General features: G+C 38.8%; 1 protein-coding gene across 4 annotated transcripts in view; it reads right to left on the bottom strand.

The window, feature by feature from the left end:
* LOC138939265 (uncharacterized) overlaps window positions 1–17,976 on the bottom strand; it is a 41,755-nt gene extending 23,779 nt beyond the window's left edge. Inside the window, exons 1-3 of one of the 4 annotated variants that reach the window (XM_070306907.1) lie at window positions 17,534–17,976; window positions 15,378–15,571; window positions 14,415–14,909 (exon numbers count right to left, since the gene is read on the bottom strand). In XM_070306907.1, the coding sequence (XP_070163008.1) occupies window positions 14,415–14,727 (313 nt within the window). In that variant the 5' untranslated portion in view covers window positions 14,728–14,909; window positions 15,378–15,571; window positions 17,534–17,976. The remainder of the gene's footprint in view (window positions 1–14,414; window positions 14,910–15,377; window positions 15,572–17,533) is intronic. The other 3 variants (XM_070306908.1, XM_070306910.1, XM_070306909.1) reach the window with 3 other exon arrangements.
* Window positions 17,977–22,808: the final 4,832 nt, after the last annotated feature.

Below are 22,808 nucleotides of genomic sequence, written 5' to 3'. Positions count from 1 at the left end.
GAGAGTGAATCGTCTGGACTGGACCATCCATCAGTTCTCTCTCTCTCTCTCTCTCGCTCCCTCTCTTTCTTATTATCGTACTCGCGTATCTTGATGAAATATAAAATATAGTGGCGAGACGCGATGTCGACTTTTTTTCGAACGTATCGAGCGGTCGAGCGACTTTTACGATATTGACAATCTTTGTAAATTTCGTCGAGCGACTCGCAAGATACAAATTATAAAGATAATAGAACCGATTATACTCGATCGTTTGCCTCGTTACGTCAGATGATCGAACGCGGTTACGCAACGTTCGATACTTTGGAGAAGTCAAGTCGCCGGGGAATCGGGAGAGCTAAATGCTTTCTCTTCTTTCCAACCACGAGATTACGACCTTGTCCTGGCTCTCTCGGAGCCACTCTCGATTTCTTCCGGACAGGCCGGTCGCGACACTGTCTACTGACTAATCTGGTGCGCCTTTCCTTTTCGCTTTACTGCCTTTCGGAGAATAGCTTGCATGACATCTCGCATGCTATGATTTTTTTTTCTCATATTTTATTTCACGTTTACGATTATACATTGAGAAACGTAATTATTTATTCAATTGTAATTAACATTGATATATTCGAAATACGGAGAAATACAATATATTAGATTTTAATTAAAGAGATACGATCAAAGTGCGTCGAAAAATTTTGGAAAAATTAAATTAAAAAAAAATTAAAAATATTATTAGACGAGTGTTTAGACGTTTAGACTATTAGACGAGACATAATATAAATATTATGTATGTTTTATTCCATTATACATATACATATATAATGCACATGTAGAGTTGATATCATTACATCTATAATATATCTCGCGTGAAAATTTAACTCTATCGTTTTTCATAATCTTTCAGACATTTCGATCCTGTCATTGAATTAATTTATATGACATTATTAAACGTGAAATAGAATTTGTATATATTTTATTTATTGATATTATTTGTACCAACTGTGTATATCATTGTTGAAATTAAATAAGTTTAAAAAACGGTGAGAAATTTATAGAAAGCGATTTTCAACTTGTATAAAAATCAGTTTCGTATAATTTATATTTATTATAACTGTACATTTTTATATGACGAAACGTATAAGATGCTTTTTTCCATAAATATTACATATCGCTTCTTTTAACGATTATCCAAGATGAATATTATATCGTCACATTTTTTTCGCCAATGAAACTTTCCGGAACATTGTTTATTTTTATAAAGAATCGTCGAACTCTTCGAACTATCATATCGTTATGTGAGTGAATGGTGTAAATTCGCTTTTATACGTCTAATGCACGATCGAGGTGTATTATTAGCGGACAGGCGGAGATGGTCTAACATTACCTCGCGTGGCTATAATACTGCAGGCAAGTTGGCGCCGACGAAACCGGAAACGATTAGTAGTCGGATTACGCGATGAGAGGCACCGTTGGCTCTCGGTACACTGGACCCGCCGCGACTGGCTCGCTAAGTACGCGATCGCGTATACGCGCGTACCCGATCTCATTCGGCCCTAGCACCGGTATAATCACACGGATGCTCATTTATACGGGGCGGTCTGCGGTAGCAGCGATGGTGAACTCGTTTGATCGCGTTAAGTCGGCATTACCGCTGCTCATCTCGTATCAACGACCGCGAGAACGACCACTGTGTGGCGCCAAGCCGCGCCACCGATCAACCGATCCTGATTCTGTCGGATTACACGTGGCGCTATACTGCCAAGTCGTACGTACACGTTCCGGTGCCGTTAAACACGAATAAACGAAATAAAATTGATTCTCCGCTCATCCGCCGCGAGTCTCGAAGGCGATCTTGGGCGATTTCGAAAACGCTTCGATCGGAAAATCATTATTTTTTATTTTTAGACCAACATACGAGATAATTAATATTATCAAATAAGGCAATAAACAATGGCGAGCTGGTAAAATTAATAATCGTAAAATTAAAAAATTTCATTTAACTTTTCATTTAAGAATTATTTTTAATCGACTCTCCGAATCCACTGTGAAGGTAGAATTTCTTATACATATAAGTTTTTCTCCGCATGAATGATTAATCATACGAATGACTGTTTTAATTTCGCTGCTTTTCTTCATAAGTCGAGAGGAGTTAAAGACAGTAGATCTTGATCTTTCCCGATTGCGCGCATCAGCGGTACACGAAGTATTGTATAATGCTATTGAACCTTATACCGATAACTGGTAACAACGTCGTTCGCTTCTCGATGCGGAGACTCGCCCTTCCTGAATTAATTGACAAATGATCCTCTGCGCATACCACGGTATATAGGGTTTTAATTATTCCTAATATTTCTCATTTATCCAATTATCTTGGAATTCCAAAGAAGCGACTATCCTTATCAGTTATCACGAGCACGATTGCACAGTAGCAAGTTTAAATCGAATCCGGGCGATATCGGATACATTCGGTAATATAAAAATTTGCGATCAGAATCTTAAATTTTCGCATAAAATGCGACAATTATTTTACTCTTAATAACGCAAGAGTTTTAATACAATTCGAGAATACTTTCCATCCATTTTTTTTTCTTTTTTTTTTTCTAATCGCCTATTCGCGATAAACAAGGTTCGAGTGTGATGTTTTTTTTCTTCCTCAGCCAATATAATAATTATAGATTAATATTAATGACCAACGTTGCATGATATGACAATACGGGGCCGGCAAAGTCAGAAAAAGATGTAAACCCACGCACGACGTTTGATTCTACACGAATAGGCAGCATTGAAAATTTCAATAGTCCGACCGACGAGACAAGGTGCTAGCGCGAGATAAGACCGCTGGCGATTTTATGCAATCGTGTTGCTATACCTATACGTTGCGTCCTACGCAAGAGAGAAAGAGAAGAGGCGTAATATATTATTTTCCTCCATATGTATACATATATATGTATCTTAAATACATTTCGCGATAGCTTCGCGATATTGTCATCAGTGAAATTGCAGGTGCTCAAACAGTTTTACGTATTTACGAAAAAATCGGGAAACGATCTATTCTAAAATTCTCTCTTGAAATTCTCTCTTATCATGGAATTGCGAGAAAATTCCACACTTCATAGAACTAATAATAAATAACAAACATACGTAATATATAATTGGAGAAGGATGGATGAAGAAATACGCGAAGAATATTCTTTATTCGTCGATTTTCGACTTTAGGATAATAATCTCAAGAGAGACAGACAATCCGCGGTTCTTGCCGCGGCGATAGAGCGATAAGATTTTGTTTTATAGCGGTTCATCGAAAATCTCGAGAATTACGACCGGCGAGAAACGACGAAATTTACGTTCTCGATCGTATCCTTTTTACGACTGCAGTAACGCAGCCGTGTTTACGACTGACGGCGGATCTCTCTCCGGCGGGATCGACATAACGCGGATTTGCAACGTAATCCTTCGCGATCTAACGACAATATGCGCTCGAGACTTTGCGCGCGGAGTCTCCCTCCCTCTCTCTGCCTCGTGGTATCCTTGTAATTAAGGCGGCGGCCGCCGCGAGTGTTGCCGTCCGCGTCGATGCGGAAAAGTGCGGACCGAAACGGATAATAATTGCCCGGGGCCGCCTCGATACGACGTTACAAAGTCATCATGGGCGAGGGGGCACGCGCGCTGTTCTCAGCCCAGGCGATTTTTTCCGGGCAACGTCGATCCACGGAGATCTGGATCCTTGACACGTCGCTCATCAATTATGAGTTACGATCGCGCCTCAAGGTTTAACCGGCAATCTCGGGCTCGAATCGAATGTCCTCTGCGCGCGTCTCGCCGCTGACGTTAACTACAAATTGCCTATTCTACCTTTTGGCAAGCGAGTAGTAACGATATCCTCGAGTGTTTACTGTCTACCATAGACAGGGAGTCTTTTTTTTTTTTCTCTCTCTAGAGTAAAACATGGATTGCAGATAGCTTCGAGAAACAGTTAATCATGTGTTATTTCATAATAGGCTATCTTTTATTTTATCATCTATTTAAATAAAATACAGATTGTAAATAAAATCGTAGATAGTAGAATAATATGCGTTTCAAAAATAAAATAAAAAAATATGTTTAAATAATTTTTTTATTATAATTTTTCATATAAAAGTATTATAAAAATTACATACAATAATTATAGTATAATTACAGTATATACGTTACATAACGTAGCAAGATAAAACATTGCTTTTTAAAATAGAAATTTCATACATAAAAAAATACTGATTCTCTATAATATCTCATAACTTTCCACAATACGAGAAATGTTGGAAAATTTTTAACGTTTCCCAGAAATAATTACGAATATGATAGAGATCTCTAATTTGACAATTGATAAACGTTTTCATTTCCATACCCGTAGTTGTACTATCGAGAATCTCTGAGAGTAAAGTGGACACGCGAGTTAACTAACGGAAAGGATTCTCTTAGCGCTAGCGATACTATTCGCCACGGTTCGACACTTTGATGATATTACACACTGTGTACAAGATCAGGATTACGATGAATGCACACGCGCATGCATAGCGCATCATTAGGGCGTTTCGGCGGCGGCGGCGACGACGCATCGTCGCCGTGAATCTGCCCGGCGCTGAGGAAAATGTGCGGAAAATGCGGAATTATAGAGAATTATATTCCTCACGACGCGTCCGCGTGTTTCTCTGCGCGAAAGGTGTTTGTTGCATACATACGGCATAAACAGGTTACTTTATAAATAACATGCGGCGGCATTGAAACGATATCATGATCGCTTAGCGATCTTATTCATTCCTATGTATAGTATTTTAACAAGTATTTATATAAACGAGATTATAATCAAATAAATTTAATCTGATTAAATTATCACGTTTATATCGTGAGAAATATTTTCGAATAATTTTGTTAGGGTAGTTCTCTCCACAAGACTTTATTAGTATTCGCGTGAGGCAACATGTCGGCAGCACGTGTCTCTCTCTTAACGCCCACGTCGATCAATGCTAGAGGGAGGGATGGAGGGAGGGAGGGGGAGAATTGTTTAATCGAGAAAAGAAGCTCTTACATAATGTATCGATGCCGATATATGTTCGCGCCCCCCGCCGTCCCAGAAAAGGGAACGGTTATAATAATAGAGAGACCTCGTGCTCGTATCTCTTACGACCTGACACCGCGTCATCGTGCATTATAAGATGCACGTAATTGCGCCGTAATTGCATCCCCATTTTCATGCATGTGTATCGATCAAGATGTAAGTGTGGCTTGATGTATGTGGTATGCTATAAAAATTAAATTTCCATTCTACCTTGTCAAAGTGAGATCTAATGTCGTTAAATGCATCGCGATATTAGTTTCTATATATATATATATATATTAGATTATTAAATTGTACTACTATATTATGACGAAATACTCCGTTTATGTTACAATGTCTTTCTATTTATAACTTGAGAAGTAATAAATCATAGTTCTGTGTATTAGATATAATAGATAAAGTTGTGAAAATATAGGTAAAGAATCGTTCGACACTTTAACTAGAGATTTATTACATGCTATACTTTATTATATAGATTTTCTCTCTCTCACTCTCTCATAGGCTTTTACACGCATGCGAGTATCTTAAAATTTTAATCTCATTTAATCTCATTTAATCTCAAGATACAATTCTGGTTATTATGGCAGATTTTTAGTGCATATAGCCTAAAGATATAATAATTAATATAAAATGATATAAACATAATAAAAAAATTATACGATATATTGATGCTACCTTTATAGAGAATGTGACTCGCAATGTCTATCATTTTATATGTTAATTCCCAATGTCAGTCTTTTAAGATTTTTCTAGCGCTACGTATATATATAAACGAAGCGAAATCGAGAGTAAAAGGTATCGCGACTTGATTTTCCTAAAAAATAGAGCCACATTTTTTAGATTGATGAGCGCAGCGAGCGACGGGTTGGAATAAATTATGTTAACAGCAGGTGCAGCGGCAGAGTTCTTTTCTCTCTCTCTCTCTCTCTCTCTCTCTTTCTTTTTTTTTTCTCGTCGCGTCGAGTTGCGCGAAGGGTCACAAAGAGAGAATCGGCGCGGTGCGTAGGGTTTTAATCGGCGATAAATAACGATAAATTCCTCCCACGTATACTCGAGAGAGTACGAATGTTGTGAATACGCGCGCACAGCGCGATACCTTCCTCCTCCTCCTCCTCCTCTCTCTTCGGGAGATAATTTCAATGGGCTCGCGGACTGTGCGCGTACCATGCGCGCGGCACAAACGTGCTCGCGAAGCCGATGCATAAATACCTATAAATATGACACGGCGGGGCCCGCGGTGTATAACGTTGCATATTAAATTACATTCTTAAGCAGCCGCATCGGCCGACGCCGGCAGAGGCCGGACAGTATGGCGCGTATCAAATCAGCGGGGCTGATTAAACGCAACCACGGAACATGGTATATCTTCACAATGAGACGGACGAAGAGAGAGAGAGAGAGAGAAATAACCGCCGTATCGGTGAGCAAGAGAAGGGGAGATACGCTCATTCTGTTCTGGGCATTCCCCAGAACGTGCAAGCCTGATTCAAGCGCTAGAGTTGCTGAAAAGGTATGGGGAAGGGAGAGAGAAGAAAATAATACGTGAGAAAGACGAGGAAAACGAGATAGTGAGAGAAGGACAGAGGAGCGCAACGCGAGTAGACATATACCACCGGAGGCTAGGGATGCTAATTATTCTGGTTCATGCGAGCAATTTGTCGAGTACCCGGGGAACGTATGTTTAATACCTGCAGGGCTCCCGGCTGCCCCGCGGGTATTTACATCTGCAGCGAATACCGCGGCTATATAACGCGGATAGATCGAGAATTATCCCAGGATTACAGTGTGTGTCTTCGTGAGCCAGCGAGAAAGAGCGGGGCTCTCCGCTCCGTGGCGGAATTGCGAATATGCGCTCGCCTACATAAGGGTAGCAATCTCGGGAAGATGCGCGTACGGAAGGGTTAACAGGAACCGCGATTTTCCAAGCCGCGCTTCTCTCTCTCTCTCTCTCTCTCTCTCTCTCTCTCTTCCTCTTCTACCGAGATGTGTGTTATCACGCGCGCGCGCGGAGGTCTGTAACGTTCCTTTTTTTCTCCGCTCTCTCGACGGAAATTATGCGCTAGTCATTTTACTGGGGCCTTGTATCTGGAATATTAGCGCAGTTTGCGGAACGTGTATTTACGAGCATATGCTCCTGCGGGAACTGCGCTTCGATCGCAGATATAACGTCGACTTCACGCTTGATAGCACTTTTTCGAATAATTTTGACGGCACACGCACATTCGCGCGCGGAAAAGGGATTAAATGTTATATCAATTTAATCATAACATTTTTTTTTTTTTTCTTTTAAATATAATATTTTTATATTGCGTTATAAACTATGTCTATGTACATTTTAGTAAATTCATGCGTTAATTGAAACAATCCAAGGGAAGACATGTAAAATATATTTAAATTAATTATTTACGAAACAAATTCAAATTAGATACATCGAATATATGAAGCGATACGTAAACTTTAGACTTCTCTAAATCCTCTAATTTGATCTCCTCGCGGGAAGCTTGTATTTTGCAAAAGGATAAAATGATATTAAGGGATAAAATGTTATATGAAGAACGCAGCATCGTGAAGGGTTCGAGAATTATTTCTGCGTCGACGCGTGCACTCAATAATTTTTCTAAACCGGGGCCCCGTTCGTTTGTAGTGGTGAAGGCTCTCTCGCTAGAGTAGCAATCTGCGGGATGCACGTGGGGTTAACAGGATCTCTACTTTGATACTTCTTCCCGCTACGAGGAAGATCGCTCCAATTTCACAGTAAGAACACGTGATATCAAGTCGTGGTTGAGTACTTGATCGCCGGAAGCTAAGATTTAATCGTTCCTTCGGGAGCACTCGTTACAAATACACATTCCTCGCAACGAGAAGGGAGGGAGATTTAATGCGCCTGGCGAATATGTGTTATCGTGTCTCGGAATGAATATTTAGTTGATAAAAAACACGGGCTTTCTCGACGATCAGTCAAGATCAAGACGGGCCTTCCTTGAGCGAGAAAAGCTTTCTCTTTACATTTTTCTTTCCGGGTAATTTTTTTTTTTTTATCGAATACGAATCGTATATAACCTATTTATTGATTTTCAATTGTTAAACGAGATCTGCGCGGGCGTCGAATCCAGGTAGATAGCTTCATAAGCTTCACAATATTAATCGAAAATTATTATTGCGAAAGAGACTCTGTCGTTCCCGGTGTCGAAAATCAATCGATTTTCGCATACCGATGAGACGATAGGACTGCTTTATCGAAATTTTATGGGTGTGGCTATATTAAAATCGATTATGAAAGGCAAGTAGTCGCTGAGAGAGTCCAAAGGCATGAGCCGCACAAATTATAAAATTCTAACAAGTCGGAATGATTCGTCGTGTTGCGTAAACCTAACGTATTGTCATACCTTCTGTCTGCTCGACACAATAATTTATTTACCGAACGATGAACACGGACTCGAATGCTTGTATGTAGGAAAGCTTCTTTTCGCGCCTTTGCGTAAAGAGTGCAGGCGTAAAAGACGGCTTTTGTCTCGACAAAGAATACGGCTATTCATCTTCAAAATTTTTACGCTAACGTCTACGTAGGAAGACGAAAAACACGATGACACGCGAATTAAGCAGCTTGTAGGAAAGATTTATTCGAAAATTCCATTTTTGAAATGGCTTCGATTAGGTTTAATAGATATTATACGTGTGATTAGTGATCTTTTATTCAAATATCTCACAGTAAAATTTTTCATTTCATTCAAATGGATAGAAACAGTGAATACATTAATATATTAATCAATCGCGGAATGTATTTCAAGGCTCAATTCACGCGTAGTTCATTATTATACGTTCTAAGAATTATACCGCTCGATTTTCTCAATAACGTGATTCTCGACTTGTGCATTATATATATACGTTCAAACGGACTTACTATACACCTATCTCCTTTCAAACCGGTGTTTATACACTTGTACCTTGAACTCTGTCCCGATATGTAAGACGCATTTCAAGGGTGTTACATCGTATAATCGTGACGACGCTATCGCGTGATTAAAATCATACATCTCGTGAGATAATAAAGCGACGAGCGGATTACGAGTAAATATATGGTATATACAATATATAATAACAAGAATATATTTAAGCCTGCATGTGTATCCGAGTCTTACAAATTGTAAGACTAACTAAATGTCATAAAATGCAACGGAGCCATTAAAGTACTACCTTCGTGGAAAACGATTATGGCAATTAAAACTATAATCTGTGAACGCGCAATCGCGCATAAATCGTCTGCGGTGTCAACTGCCTGGCAAAGGTGGTATATCGTTAGAAAAGATATCGGAATAATTTGCGGATATCAGCGATGCTAAATCATTTGTGAAAAAGTATAAAGAAGTCAGTTATATTCTTTCTCGCGGAATCGGATGATAAAATAAACGTTGCGCGTCAAAAAACTTTTGTCCGCAATTTCCTCTATCTGTTGATTCGTAAATATCAAAAGCGCAATTAATTGCTGAAAAAATGAAAGTTATAGTCTGCGTGGAATAATACAATACAATTGCAAACGCGAGGGTGTCGGCGAATCAAAATGGGGATAGAGCCACGGATGTGCATTGTCTTTTAACGAGATAACACGCTCGCGAGATATCCAGGTCGAGATAACGCTTAGGAGATCCTATATAGATTGGATTCTAAAAGCTCTTCTTTCTCCGTTTAAATGCATATTGTGAGACGAAATTGCGCGCAAAGTGCTTATCGGAGTACGACTAATGCGAAATACCATATACGTAAGCGACAATTAACCCGCATTTGAATTTTTCGCTATTCGATTTATAATAATATCTGATATTTAAGGAGATAAAACGCACGCGATTGTGTTGGTGAAGAAGATAAAAACTTTGGATAAAAAAAAAAATTATTGAGATAAAATCGAAAGTCAAAAGTGGAAAAGATACAATAAAATTAATCATATATTTCGTATTCTCTATTATTATTTCTTCTTTTGAATGATTTTTTAAGTTTCAATTTTCTTGTGAGTTTTAATAATGCAAATTACAATAGTTTATATCGTACGGAAGACCCGCGCGGTTCATACGATATTTCGTTTGCCGCGAGACTCTGTTATCAAAGGACACTAATGCGAGATGTGAGTAAACGAAAATTAATGCGCCGTTGAATTTTTCACAGCCGCTATAATCTCATCGCGATACCATCCGCGAACCAATCGCGGAAGTTCGTATTCCTCGCTATCCATTAATAGACTAATTGACAAAAAATCGTGGCGATTACTGTCGCCATATGTGTACGTTTAGTTGCATGCAATATCGACCATTTAAACTCGATAGAACTTGAAATAGCGAGTTTTATAGATGCGGCATCGAATGATTAACGCTTCATTAATAAATTTCGCAATTAGAATCTTTCTTATATATACGAATGCATATTATTTCGCGGAATTCAATCGATTATATATATACAATATAATATAACCTAATCATTATTTTTATATACAACAGAAACAAGAGTTGAAACTCTTCGATTTTATTTTCGCTATGAAACGTGTTTTCCATGTTTCCAGATGCCAGCGGATTATTCCGGCGGCTTTCTTTTGCAGCTTGCGTCGCCGGAGAAGAGATCGTCTTCGTGTCGAGGAGAATTTTACGTAGGTGACGATCGTAAAAGGCACGAAAGTGCTAAAGTTTCGATTTCGTATCTTCTTCGCGTTTTCAAGATTTATGTAAATCTAGAAGTGCGTGAAAGACATATAGATGAGAGAGCAGCGCGAGATATGCAACAAACAACGGATTCAAGATCCACGGAGCAGGCCGTGTAATAATCGCGCGCGCGCGCGCAATTTCTGGTTGTAAATCAACGGGTTATGCATAGAAATGGCGCGCGATCGCCACTTCCGCCCGACAGCGTGTTTAACATTCAGCGTTCTTCTTCACCCACTACCGAACTCCGACACTTCGAGTGACTTAAATCGCGCTCGAGGCTGTGCAAGACGGCGTGTAATCGCCGTTCACGATGAATGATCCTCGACTAAGAGTACTATGAACTATTTCTAGCATTTTGCGATTGGCAATGGAGCATAACTTTCTTTATTACTTATGCGTTTAATTATCATGCAAAGGTGGCTTCGAGCTGCGTAAACTCGTTAAGTCTGTGTTATTAAAGTATTCGAACGTGAAGTCATCTGAAGAAAATTTATGGGAAAAAAAGTGCAATATATGTGAAAAATTATTTAAAAAATAAATTTAAATTATATGCCATGTGTAAATGAATGGTTTTTAAAAAATAATTTATGCACGATTGATTTTATATGAATATATATTATAATATCACATGAAACTTGGAAAGAAAGTTACATTTTTTTATCATAGTTCGCTTACTTTTATTGCCGATCGCGAGAAATTATCGAGTTTGCTCTAATAAAATCAAATATTAAAATCTCGAGATATTTAATGAAGCAATCTTGCAGTTTCAATCGTTTGGGACGATCGGAAGAAAGAGAAAATCCATTCACTGCTTATATCAAACTGGTATCTTCTCTCACATACGTAAACACTCATTATCAAAGTCTAACGTGCGAAAAGCGACATGTACTTTTGGTGAAACGTAGAAAAATATGAGCGTACGTTGGTCAATGCTAGACGGAAACATGAAAATTCATCGTTCTATTCATTCATTTCTACTTATCTACTATACATCGGCGCTCATGATAAAATATATTGTACAAACATGTGATTGAAAGTAAATAAATATTCGTATAAGAGAAAATCTATATAAAATGATAGATATAAAAAAAGTTAGGACTACTTTAATAACACAAATAAAGTAGAAGGAAATTAAATCCTTGCGGAGTGGAGATCGTGCTGTTGTGTCAGCAAGAAATATCTTGCGAGTTGCAAATTCAAAACTTGTAGGTTTAGTTTTCAAGAAAAATCATTCTCACGCAACTGATTATACTTTCGCGTAATCCGCGCACGATTAAGCGCTCACTTGTATGCATTTATGGTCATCTAACGATTAATCCGTCCAACGCATTGACCAATGCCTTGACACGAATACACAAGATAACGTGCAACGGACGGCGGGGTCGCATCGGGATTAGGAGCGAACTTCGTTAGCGAGCAATTGTAACTGAACACGTGATTAATGCGGGAAATATTACGAAATGAGATAGAATTTAAAATTTAAAAAGAAAAAAACTTTATATATAAAGAGTCAGAAAATGTTCTAGTTAAAATATAAAGATGCAAAACACAAAAATCTTATATTATATCGAATATTAATTATTGAGGGATATTACAGTAATCGGTAATCGGAACTAAAGATATAACTACTCGGATTATTTCATTATTACTTAATGCATCTTGCAATATCTGACATCTTTTTTTCTATCGTTTTATTTATCATCTGATCGTTTTTACATAATAGTATTTCAATCTTTACCCTCTCGCGCGCGAACGTGAATCCTCGCGTTCGACGACGTAATTTCGTCCCACGCCAGGTCCGACGTTTGCGCATTTCTAATTCACGTAGCTTCGTTGAAAAAAAGTCAGCGTTATGCTAATGCATAAGCGGGGTATTATTCACGATTAGTATATCACTGACCACCTACCCGCGCTGAACGTAACTGAATAATAATATTGCTCGTCTCTCCTGTCTCTTGCTGTTTTCCTCTTTCTCTTTTCGCGCGAATCAAGATTAGATTTCTTGCGCTGCCTATTTCGGTTGGTCAACACATTGGATGAGGAGGATCATGGCGAGATTCATAGGTTTCCGCGAGCTTATAGACACTCTTGATGTATTACTAGGACGATATTAAATTATAATTCACGGCACGCTCTACTGCGTTACCACCTCATACTTTCCTTTACTATTTATAGGCCGACATGATTCGCTTTGCTCGTTCCTTCCTATTCCTTGCTAGCGAGAGCTACGAACCGACGCCGAGAAAGCACGCTGACACGCTCGCGAGGCACGATTACGGTCGTGAGAAATCGTTGTGGCGGATGCAACAACGTGTATAGTATACGTGCGGCGTATCAAGAAAATTGAAACATTTCTATGCAGCTTACGGGAGATATCGTGTTTTCGAAACTGCGCGTTGAGTAATATCTGACGAATGATCCTCGCTAGATCATCACGACGCCGCATGATCGTCGTTGCACTTTGCAAATCACTTTGTTTATGATGAAATATCTATCGGCTTAGAAATGAATCTCCTTCGCGTTTTCTTAATATTCTCTTGGAAAAAATTATTTTTAAATATTAAAAAATTTCTTTTTCTTCATTTTATATCGTATGTTTGCGACTTATTTCGACTTATTGATCAAACTTGAATCCGGTTTACTTCGTTCTCTGTCTTTCAGAGTACAGTTTATAAATTTACTTTCATTGTTAAACCGTCACTCTGCTATATCCACGATCATTTGTTACTTTCTTTTCGTGGGCTTAGGTTAAATTATCACTGTACCTATTACAACCTGGTTACATATGTACGCAGCTAGGCGTGGGGAAATAAACTCCAAGTCGCGGCATGCATTGTTCGCTTTCCTCAATCTTGAGAAAATCTCATCGATGTCGTAAGCGATATTCGAGCCGCGAAATAAATATTGTAATAGAAAATACAATTTGGAATTTTCAATATGTATATCATTATCTTTCGATTGCGATCAATGTATAGAATACATCGGCATGGTTAAACGAATATATCAGAAATAATATTTCTAGATTTAAATAGGAAGGAAAAGAAACGTTTTTAAATCTCTTACAGTTGTGTTGGTGGAGAAATTGATTTTCCAATAATTGATCCATCGATTATAACGCTGCGTACACGTATATTCTTACGCAACGCGCACCGCAATCGTTTTAATTCCAGATCGAATTTCCGATACAATTCCGCGAGCATAATCGATCATGTGTGTACGACGACGTGATCGATACGTCGAGTCAAAGACCGGAATGCGATGGGTAATTAATTCCATATGCGGCTTTGTGCGATTTGTTAATTGTGTTTTTTATTAAAAATTTATCTTTTTTAATCATCTATTTTAGAAGTATAAAATATTAAATTTTATTTTTACAATATCTTTATTAACGAACAAAAATTTGTCTTTTAGAAATTTATGATTAATAGAGAAAACGAGAGAAATAATAATTATTAAAAATATATATATATATATATATTTTTTTTTTTTCCAAAAAAATATTACGCACATACATTTTCAATTAATTTTATGTGTGGAATGTTTGCTTGGAGAGAAACTTTGCCTAGTTCCGTGTCTTATTAAATTTACTTAGAAGAATAAACGCAAGGGTATTTGCAAATATTGAGCATAATATGTGAAATTGTACTTACCGGGATAACCTTCCGGGATGACTATTTCCGGTCCCACTTTGACGTCGTGACGGTAACGATGCATCAGCAGCGTAGCTGTGACTCTGAGCGATTTCTGTTGTTGCTTATATAGCAGTATCGGCCTTCCACCGGCACCTTCGACCCTCACCACTCTCGGCAGCGAGAATCTATCCAGGAACTCGCGTAGCGGCATGAAGCCGCCGCCGGAACTCGCGGCCTCGGCGGTCGCCTCTCTCGAGCTCGGTAACGAGTCTTCGCCGGTTCCGGTTGCCTCACCGCTCGACAGAGTCGAAAATTCACCACTCGATGACATCGCGCGGCACACACGGTGTCTTTCACAGTGTCTCGTTTCTCAGATCTCGCGGTCTCTTTTACATGCCGGTGAGCGCGGTATGCGTTTCACGTTGCCGCATCTGATTTTAAAACTGTCCCAAAGTGATTAAATCAAATGATTGATCTTTTGTCCGCATGCTCGATGAAGACACGTACCGCTGCCTAAAATTGTTGACATATCATTCGTTTAGAGATATTTATTTATTTTAAAAATCTTTTAAATAGAATTATAAATTGATTTATATAAAAATAATTATATTAAAATCTCTCCAACATATAATATAAGGGAAAATATTTTAGTCGTTTTTGAAACAGTCACTACATTATGTAGAAAGATTTATAATGCGATGAAAAAGCTTGAAGAAATTAATGTAGCGGAAGGAACAATTCTCGCAATAACACGAGCAACCTGCTTGCTTCCTGCTCGTATATAACGATATGCACCTAGCCTAGCGATGTCGGAATACAAAGCGTATTCCTCTCCTTCTCTCTCCGCTTGCTCCTCCCTTTCTCCCATTCTTCGCTACCACCATTCTCAACCACCCCCAATAGAATTCATCTTTTCGCGAGTCGTGACACGAGAACCAACAGCGAACCGCGCAAGGTAATGAATGATTACACTTTGGGCACCTTGACGATGATGATGGCGATGATGATGATGAATTTATGATGATGATTATAGTATATCTCCCATAGTATACCAGTACGTTGCCATTGGTGTTGTTCGCCTTTCGAATGAGCAGCCGACTGGCTTTACGTCGCGAGGAAACGTGAGCAGAATGATGAAACGGCGGCGGCACGCTCCGCTACTTGCGAAATGTCACCTTTAAAGCGATAACAGAAATGCGGCATAGTTATAGCAAAGAAAGGATAATACAGTAATGAATGGCCGATTATATTAAATATTACTACATATTGCTCCTATTAATATTTTCTTAATCTTTAATTAATAATGACAATAGAATTTTATTCAATAATTATACCCCTTTGCTTCGATCTATTTTATTAATTCTCTTGTGATCGCGCCTCTTAAAAGATTATTCTCAATATGTTTAACCTTATATTTTCTCTCGACTATAAATTTTTCTTTCTAATCCGATTTATCTTCCGATCCTATATTCTTAAGATTTTCACATAATTAGGGACGATGATTTGTGTGTCTATTAGGATCTCCTAGAGCGACGTAGAACATAATTTATTCAAGCTCGCTGTCGCACGCGGTCCATAATGCACTTTCTTGGGTGACTCGCATCTGTGGGGCATTCCACTGCTTCGCGGCGATACTACACGTACATCGCATACGAATGACGAGAATTAATATTCCACATATGTAAGATACGATGCGCGCGGAGACTCTGGGCATTATCCGCGATTTCCGGCCATGAATACGCACGAAACGGGGAATTGTCTTTTTTTATAAACTCGCGGCTTCTTCCTCGTTACTCGCAACAGAATGTTTCATCCGTGAAACTTTTGTAATCGCCATGTAATGGAGTTTTAATTACCTGCGACTAAAGCGACCGTGACGAAGGTATCGTGAATTATTACGATAGCTGACTATGGACGCATCTTAACGAACCTTCATTTTTCTCACGTTCGTGTTTTTTCTTCTTACGTCCTACGCGGATTTTTCGCGTTAGTATGCGTGCTGTATTCGCCGAGCGAATACTTGCTGCTCGGTTCGTACGCGCCATCTTTTTCAGAAATCGCGTTTCCCCTTCCTTTTACACACGTACGTTTGCAACGAGCAATTACGTGTGTTTCGACGGAAACTTTCAAAGAGACTCGCGACTTCACGGAGCGACTCTGCGACGGAGCGTCTTTTTTCTTTTCGAGACTTTTCGAGACTTCGCTCTCCGTCTTTTATTCTTGTCCGCTGTTTAACGATGACATTCGTCACACGCGTGACAGCCATCGAATGTCAAAGTGTGTCGCTTTGTCGAACATAATATAAGTAAAAGTGACAAGTAAACGAATTGCGAGAATTCTCGATATCAGATAATTAAGTTACATTCATGTCAAGCTAAAAAGTCTCATCGCATTTAAGTCCATAATACAATAGATGGTGCGAAGTGAAAGTGTAAATTTAGCAATTCGCCTATTAGCGTCTATTCTAAGCTGAAAATGTCTTGTGTTTTCCACGCGGCGTTACTGCAGACATTCCTGACGTAATTTTCCTACGGAAGATGTATCGCGACGCCAAGAACGTAATCCTGGCAGCGATTTTAATCAAGCTTATGAAAGTTTCTGCATTACGTGCAACTTTCTACTAACGATACGATGATTAATTAAGTATCAGGAACAAAGCAGGGAATTTTAATCATTGCTTTAATTTAGATAAGACAATAATATGAACGGGGTTTACTTTAACACGGTGAAAGCTCGAATCCAATATTGAAGATTATCGATAGTTATTATGTTTTACACGCTTGCAAGGCACGACGAATACTAATAATTCCAAGAATTATAATTTAGATTCTACGTTGCAGGCTCTAATAAAATTTAGCAATATATATTAATATTATAAGCATGCGATATATAATTTTCCGTAAAAGATTAAAATTGTGATACTAGGTATATATTTTCTATCTATATATCGTCTTATTATTCCGTGTCTCAATACGCAAACAAAAATAATAATAACGATTATGATTAACGAAGGAAACTTTAAATATTATAATCCATCCTAACGCTGTAATATCCATTAGCTTCACGATCTTCGGAGCAAGATCGCGCTATTCGAAATAGATTTCATTTCATTCACTGTAATTATCCTTATCACTCACCTCGTTGATCGTTTAAACTCAATGAAAACTTTTTCGAAAGATCTATTAAAAGTGTTCGTACAAGATATTCGATTCACTCGTGTGTTCCTTTTTTTTTTCACTCGTCCGTGCAAATAACATTGATGCGCGTATCAAGATGCGCGATGCAAATCTGTATCTTCTCTATAAAGATACACTCAAACAACCGATAGGAACAACGTTAAAACAAAAAAAAATGGAGTCATTCGTTGAGTTTTCTCGCGATTTAAACGCGATCCTGTGTATAATTTTCGGTCGAGTAGCTCGATCCTTCTCGAGAGATCGGGGATGCACCACGACACGGTCGAACCCGGCATTGATCGAGCGATCGAGGCGTAGCTGCGAGAGAAGCGCGACGAAGAGCGAGCGACCCGACGCTGCGGACGAGATCGCGCGACTAAAATCTCGCAGACCACAGAGACCGCAGAGACGCGGCGGAGCGCTAACTAACGCCGACGCCGAACCGCCGAACGCCGAGCCGTGTCTCCCCACTTGGGGATCCCCAATCCCCCCGGTTCAAATAAACTGTATCGCGCAGGCTCGCAGTGCTCTCGAGAGATTCCCGTCTCTCCCCGAGTCGTCGAGACTTTTCTTTCTTTTTTCTCCCGCAGCTCCTTTCCTCGATCAGTTTGAAACTTCCGCTTCCGCACAATTTTACGATATATTTGCATAAAAATCTATGCATTTACCGATGAAATTAGTTATTTCAATGTGACGATTAGAGAATTTACGTAAGAGAGAAAATCTATATACGCGTAGTCATTTTTGGATATTTAAAAATTTTTTATCGCAATGTTTTAGAATTATTTAATCGTGGAATATTAATTTTTAAATTAGTTACAAGCTTTGACAGCATGCGCGGTATGGAACATACCATATGTAATACATGTATATACGTATATCATTCGATAGGCTCTAGAATCTTGTGAGATGATATAAGATTTTTGAATTCTTGTATGATCTAGATTTCTCCTATTTTTTCAATCTGTACAATATTTCTTTCAAACTGATTCGGAAAAGTCGACATTAAGTCTATCCGGTTTGATTGGCGGAGCCAAATCACGAGCGGTATATGTTTGCCCGTATAATTAATAATTACGTATGTTATGCAATGTGCGCAACCAATTACTGTGCATTGGTACCCCGTAATTTGAAATTTCACGTTGTATCCGAGATATCCGTGACCGGTAACGGTGTAACCTTCGTATACCTTGACGAACTGGCAAACTGGGATCCAAGATCATACTCGTGTCATTTTTCGCACCGTCCTGAATTTCTCACCGACCAACGACGACGCTCTCGCGTAGCGCGACATCGCTGGCATCCAGCTGCACGCAGCATCGTCCCGCGTTGTCGCTACATCCGAGACAGTCGGCAATTACAAAGACGCGCATAACAGTTAATACCGAGTTATTATAGGTATCGAGGTAACTCGCCGCCAACTTAAATGACTTACGCTATGTTTGCCATATGTTCGCCGAGCAGATGGCGTGCCACTTTCCGCGAATCCGTGAGATGGACCGCTACACGGCCAATTGCGCAACAATGGTCGCCGACGCCGATCAAAAATGTAAACTTTTCTCGCTACCGTGGTTTTTGTATCCGAATAAGTGAGCCACGCTGGCCTGATCTTTATTCGTTTGAAACTAGCCACTAGTCGGAGGACGACGACGTGTCCTCCTTCGCGCAAATTATTATTTTATCGTGAACTTATTCGCGACTCGCGACTCGCGAATAAACTCCGCGTCATTAATGTATTTTAAGAAAGATTTGTCTCCGATAAACGAGAAATCTCAGCGCCGCATGGCTGTTGCACTTTTTCATAATACACATAAATTAATATATGTCTCGATTATACAATATTTGCTGTTTTAGCTGTTTTATGGATAAGCTATGATAAATTTAATGAGATGGAAGCTTAAACTCAAAGTTCTTATTTTATATATTTTTATAAGAATGTTCTTACAACGATCCGCGTTTGTTACGCATTTTTATATACTTTTAATTTTGTACTCTCTCGTAATTACGTTAAAGTTTGAAAACTTAAGCACAAAGACAGTTTACGCGTGCAAGTTTCTAGATAGGCACTTTGCGCTTCGTTAGCAAGTACTTTCACATGCCTAGTTGGAGACACCCAACTATCCAATAATTAGCCTAGAACGCGGGAATATTAATGTCTATGTTTAGGGAAGAAACGTTGCGCGAGTGTCATTGTCTTCGTAATTGTCGCTCTCCAAAATGATTATTGACTCGAGGACTCATTGTTTTCTCTACGCGGTGCGTCATTAATATCTTTTCACTCTACGCCAATCCGGGTGAGAGGTCGGGAGGAATGTCGGCGCGTCATGAACGTTTTGAATTTCATCCAGCGATATGGCGATTGTACGCGTTTTGTCTTCGATAAATATGCCCTGCATTTATGAACGATGCGCGAAGAGGACGACTCAACGTTACGAATAAATAATGAAGGAGCGATAATCTCAATTTTCTATGAATGTAAGAATATATACGAGTTTTATAATGCAAATACATCGCTATCAATTTACTCGCGTATCGATGACAAAAAATCACGAGATGCGATTACAGCCATTGTGCGATAAGTTTTCAAATTGCTTGGCTAATTATTTTTATCGACTCATCCGTCGCGTTTCGTTAAATAACTACGATTTAATTCGCTGTGCGTGGTCAATATTCTTTAATATTCCGAGTATCGCGTCTCTACTGCTCTACGTCTTCTACACGGAAGCATATCGTACATCGCTGCAAGACGGATGATCTTCCGAAGGTCAGCGCCTTTACTCCTCGCTGTCGATGTGGATACCGCCGTACACACATATATACATTCGTACAATATATGACTATATGGTATATGTGATACACACACACACACACACACTTGTCTATATATATATATATATATATATATATATATATATATATATATATATATATACTTTCTCATAAGGCACGGAGAAAGAAACTAATTGACATCTTTATCAAATATAAAAAAATAGCAGATCGGTATAATGACATAGAAAAACGGCGCTTGAACGATACCAACCTTTCTTCCGCATGCGTGCCTCGTCATTAAGTGACTCGGGTATACCAATCGTTAGTCGCATAGAGTAACTATCGCGCGATTGATTAACGGCCGGATGATGATACTCGAACCGACCAGAGTCGGTCGGTCGTTGTCGTTATAACTGTTTGCGTTGGCGAATTAATTCGCGAATTAACGGCGCATTGTTTCGCCAGTGTGTATCTAACGCACCGGGATCTCACGACCGGAACCTTTATGTAAACGCTCGTGACTGGTATCCTCGAGACACCTCCGAGATGATTGCCGAAGGATATCTGCTTCTCTCCGGTTAGTCCCGTCTAATTAAAGTCAGGTAGCGGTAGTCGTTGCACTAGATTGCCTTCACGTGTACATCGTCATTTGTTATTTCCAGCTGATTATTATGCTCCTACCTAACTCTTAGATCGCGCTCAGTTATGTTCGAAGCAGATTGCGCAACAGAACTCATTACGGCTTCTTATTAGCTTAGATTATGAAGAAATCAATATCGATAATTGCGATAACTTATACTATTATACGTTAAACAGCAATAATAGGAAACAATGCTGGAGAATTCTGCATATAATCTATATAAATATATAAATATATATAATTGATATATAATTCTGCTTATTGCATACAATGTACCATTCTTTTAATTGAAATTGATATAACGTTTTTTTTTTTTCCGGGCGATAAAACTTTGTGTGTGTTTTGGGGATATTATAATGAGAAACATTAAATAAATCTTACAACATAATCGTTTTATGATTCGTGACATATTGCGTACAGTCATTAAAGGACCAATATACATATCATCGAGCTTGTAATAAAATACGCGCGGCCGTTGTTCGAGCTCTCTTTCTCTTTTTCGAATATGGGAGAAGAAGAATCAGCATGGCTCGAGGCTCATTGATCATCTTATAAATAACCATGATGATTGTAAAAGGACAACTCTTTCTTAATGAAAATGTCAGAGATTGGACAAAAACTTATCGGCGAACGGAATCATTCGATACCTCGTTGCAGTGTCCACCGAGGGGATACGCCTCATTTCTTGTCATCGATTTTTCCTCGTTGATTTGTACCTCTTGTCGATGATATACTTTTCGTCGTGGACGCTTCTCGTCTCGATCGTGAAAAAAAAAAAAAAAAACGTTTCTACGTTTCACGAGTTTCTCCGGCTTGCGACATTCTCACCGGCGAATCATCATGCGAGTGATTCGGATTCTGCGGTATATATCGCGTGTGACGATCTCCTATCGATCTCTTATATTGTAATTCACGAGACGTACCTTTCCAATTCCGAGGTGAAACCGGCAACCCGTAGCGTTACAAAGCGACACGTCATCATTTCGGACGCGTTGTAGATTATTTTATGCTGCGACATTGCCGCGAAAATTATAGTAATTTTGTATTTCGTGTTTTTACAAGTTTTTTCGTGTTTAACTTGCGTTTTGTCACGGTGGCGTTAGGAGTATTCTAGGAATTGCCGTAGCGAAAGGAGAATTAGCGTTGAAAGAGAAAATTATACAAGTATGCGGTGTGTGATGAAAAAATAACGCATTTTCTCTTATTAAATTAAAAAATAATGCTTAAACCTCATGTCTCGAGGAATTATAATTACGCGCGTTAATTACTTTTGAGAAAATTTTTACAAGTTTTATAAAATTTCAGATAACTTATTTTCCATGTCATGTGAAGACATGTAATTGAATTGCGCGCAATAGCATTACTCAATTGCACTTACACACTGTAGTGTATATTCATGAGCATCTCGGGTAGATGTGATCTGCGTCTGCTGGCCTTTTAAAGATTTCTTGTCGCGACAGTCCATGGTAATCCGTATAGAAATTAACACGTCTTGGAGAATAAACGTCACAAGACAGATTTATGTTGGCCTTGGCTTTACTTTTATAGAAACCACGCTTCTGCAAGTAAAAGCATGAGTCACTCTTGCGACTTTTTTTGCGCGTTTTATTTACTTCACTATAATTACATATACGTAAAGTCATTTATAAAAAGTTGCAGCATGGACATAATAACAAGATTGCTACATCTCAATTTATATGGTATATCAGTACGTGATTTCTATTCATCTGCATTATAAATACAATATTATTCTTACATCTCTTATGCACCACAAATAATGAAACGATATTAGAAAATTTCAAATGGGAAACTGGCAGATAAGAGCCA

Source organism: Polyergus mexicanus, unplaced genomic scaffold, assembly GCF_030449975.1.
Source record: "Polyergus mexicanus isolate NDT 795.1 unplaced genomic scaffold, iyPolMexi1.0 SCAF_14, whole genome shotgun sequence".
NCBI classification, from domain to species: Eukaryota; Metazoa; Arthropoda; class Insecta; order Hymenoptera; family Formicidae; genus Polyergus; species Polyergus mexicanus.
The sequence above is the reverse complement of the archived record's forward strand: the minus strand, read 5'-3'. Positions and strand labels throughout refer to the sequence as shown.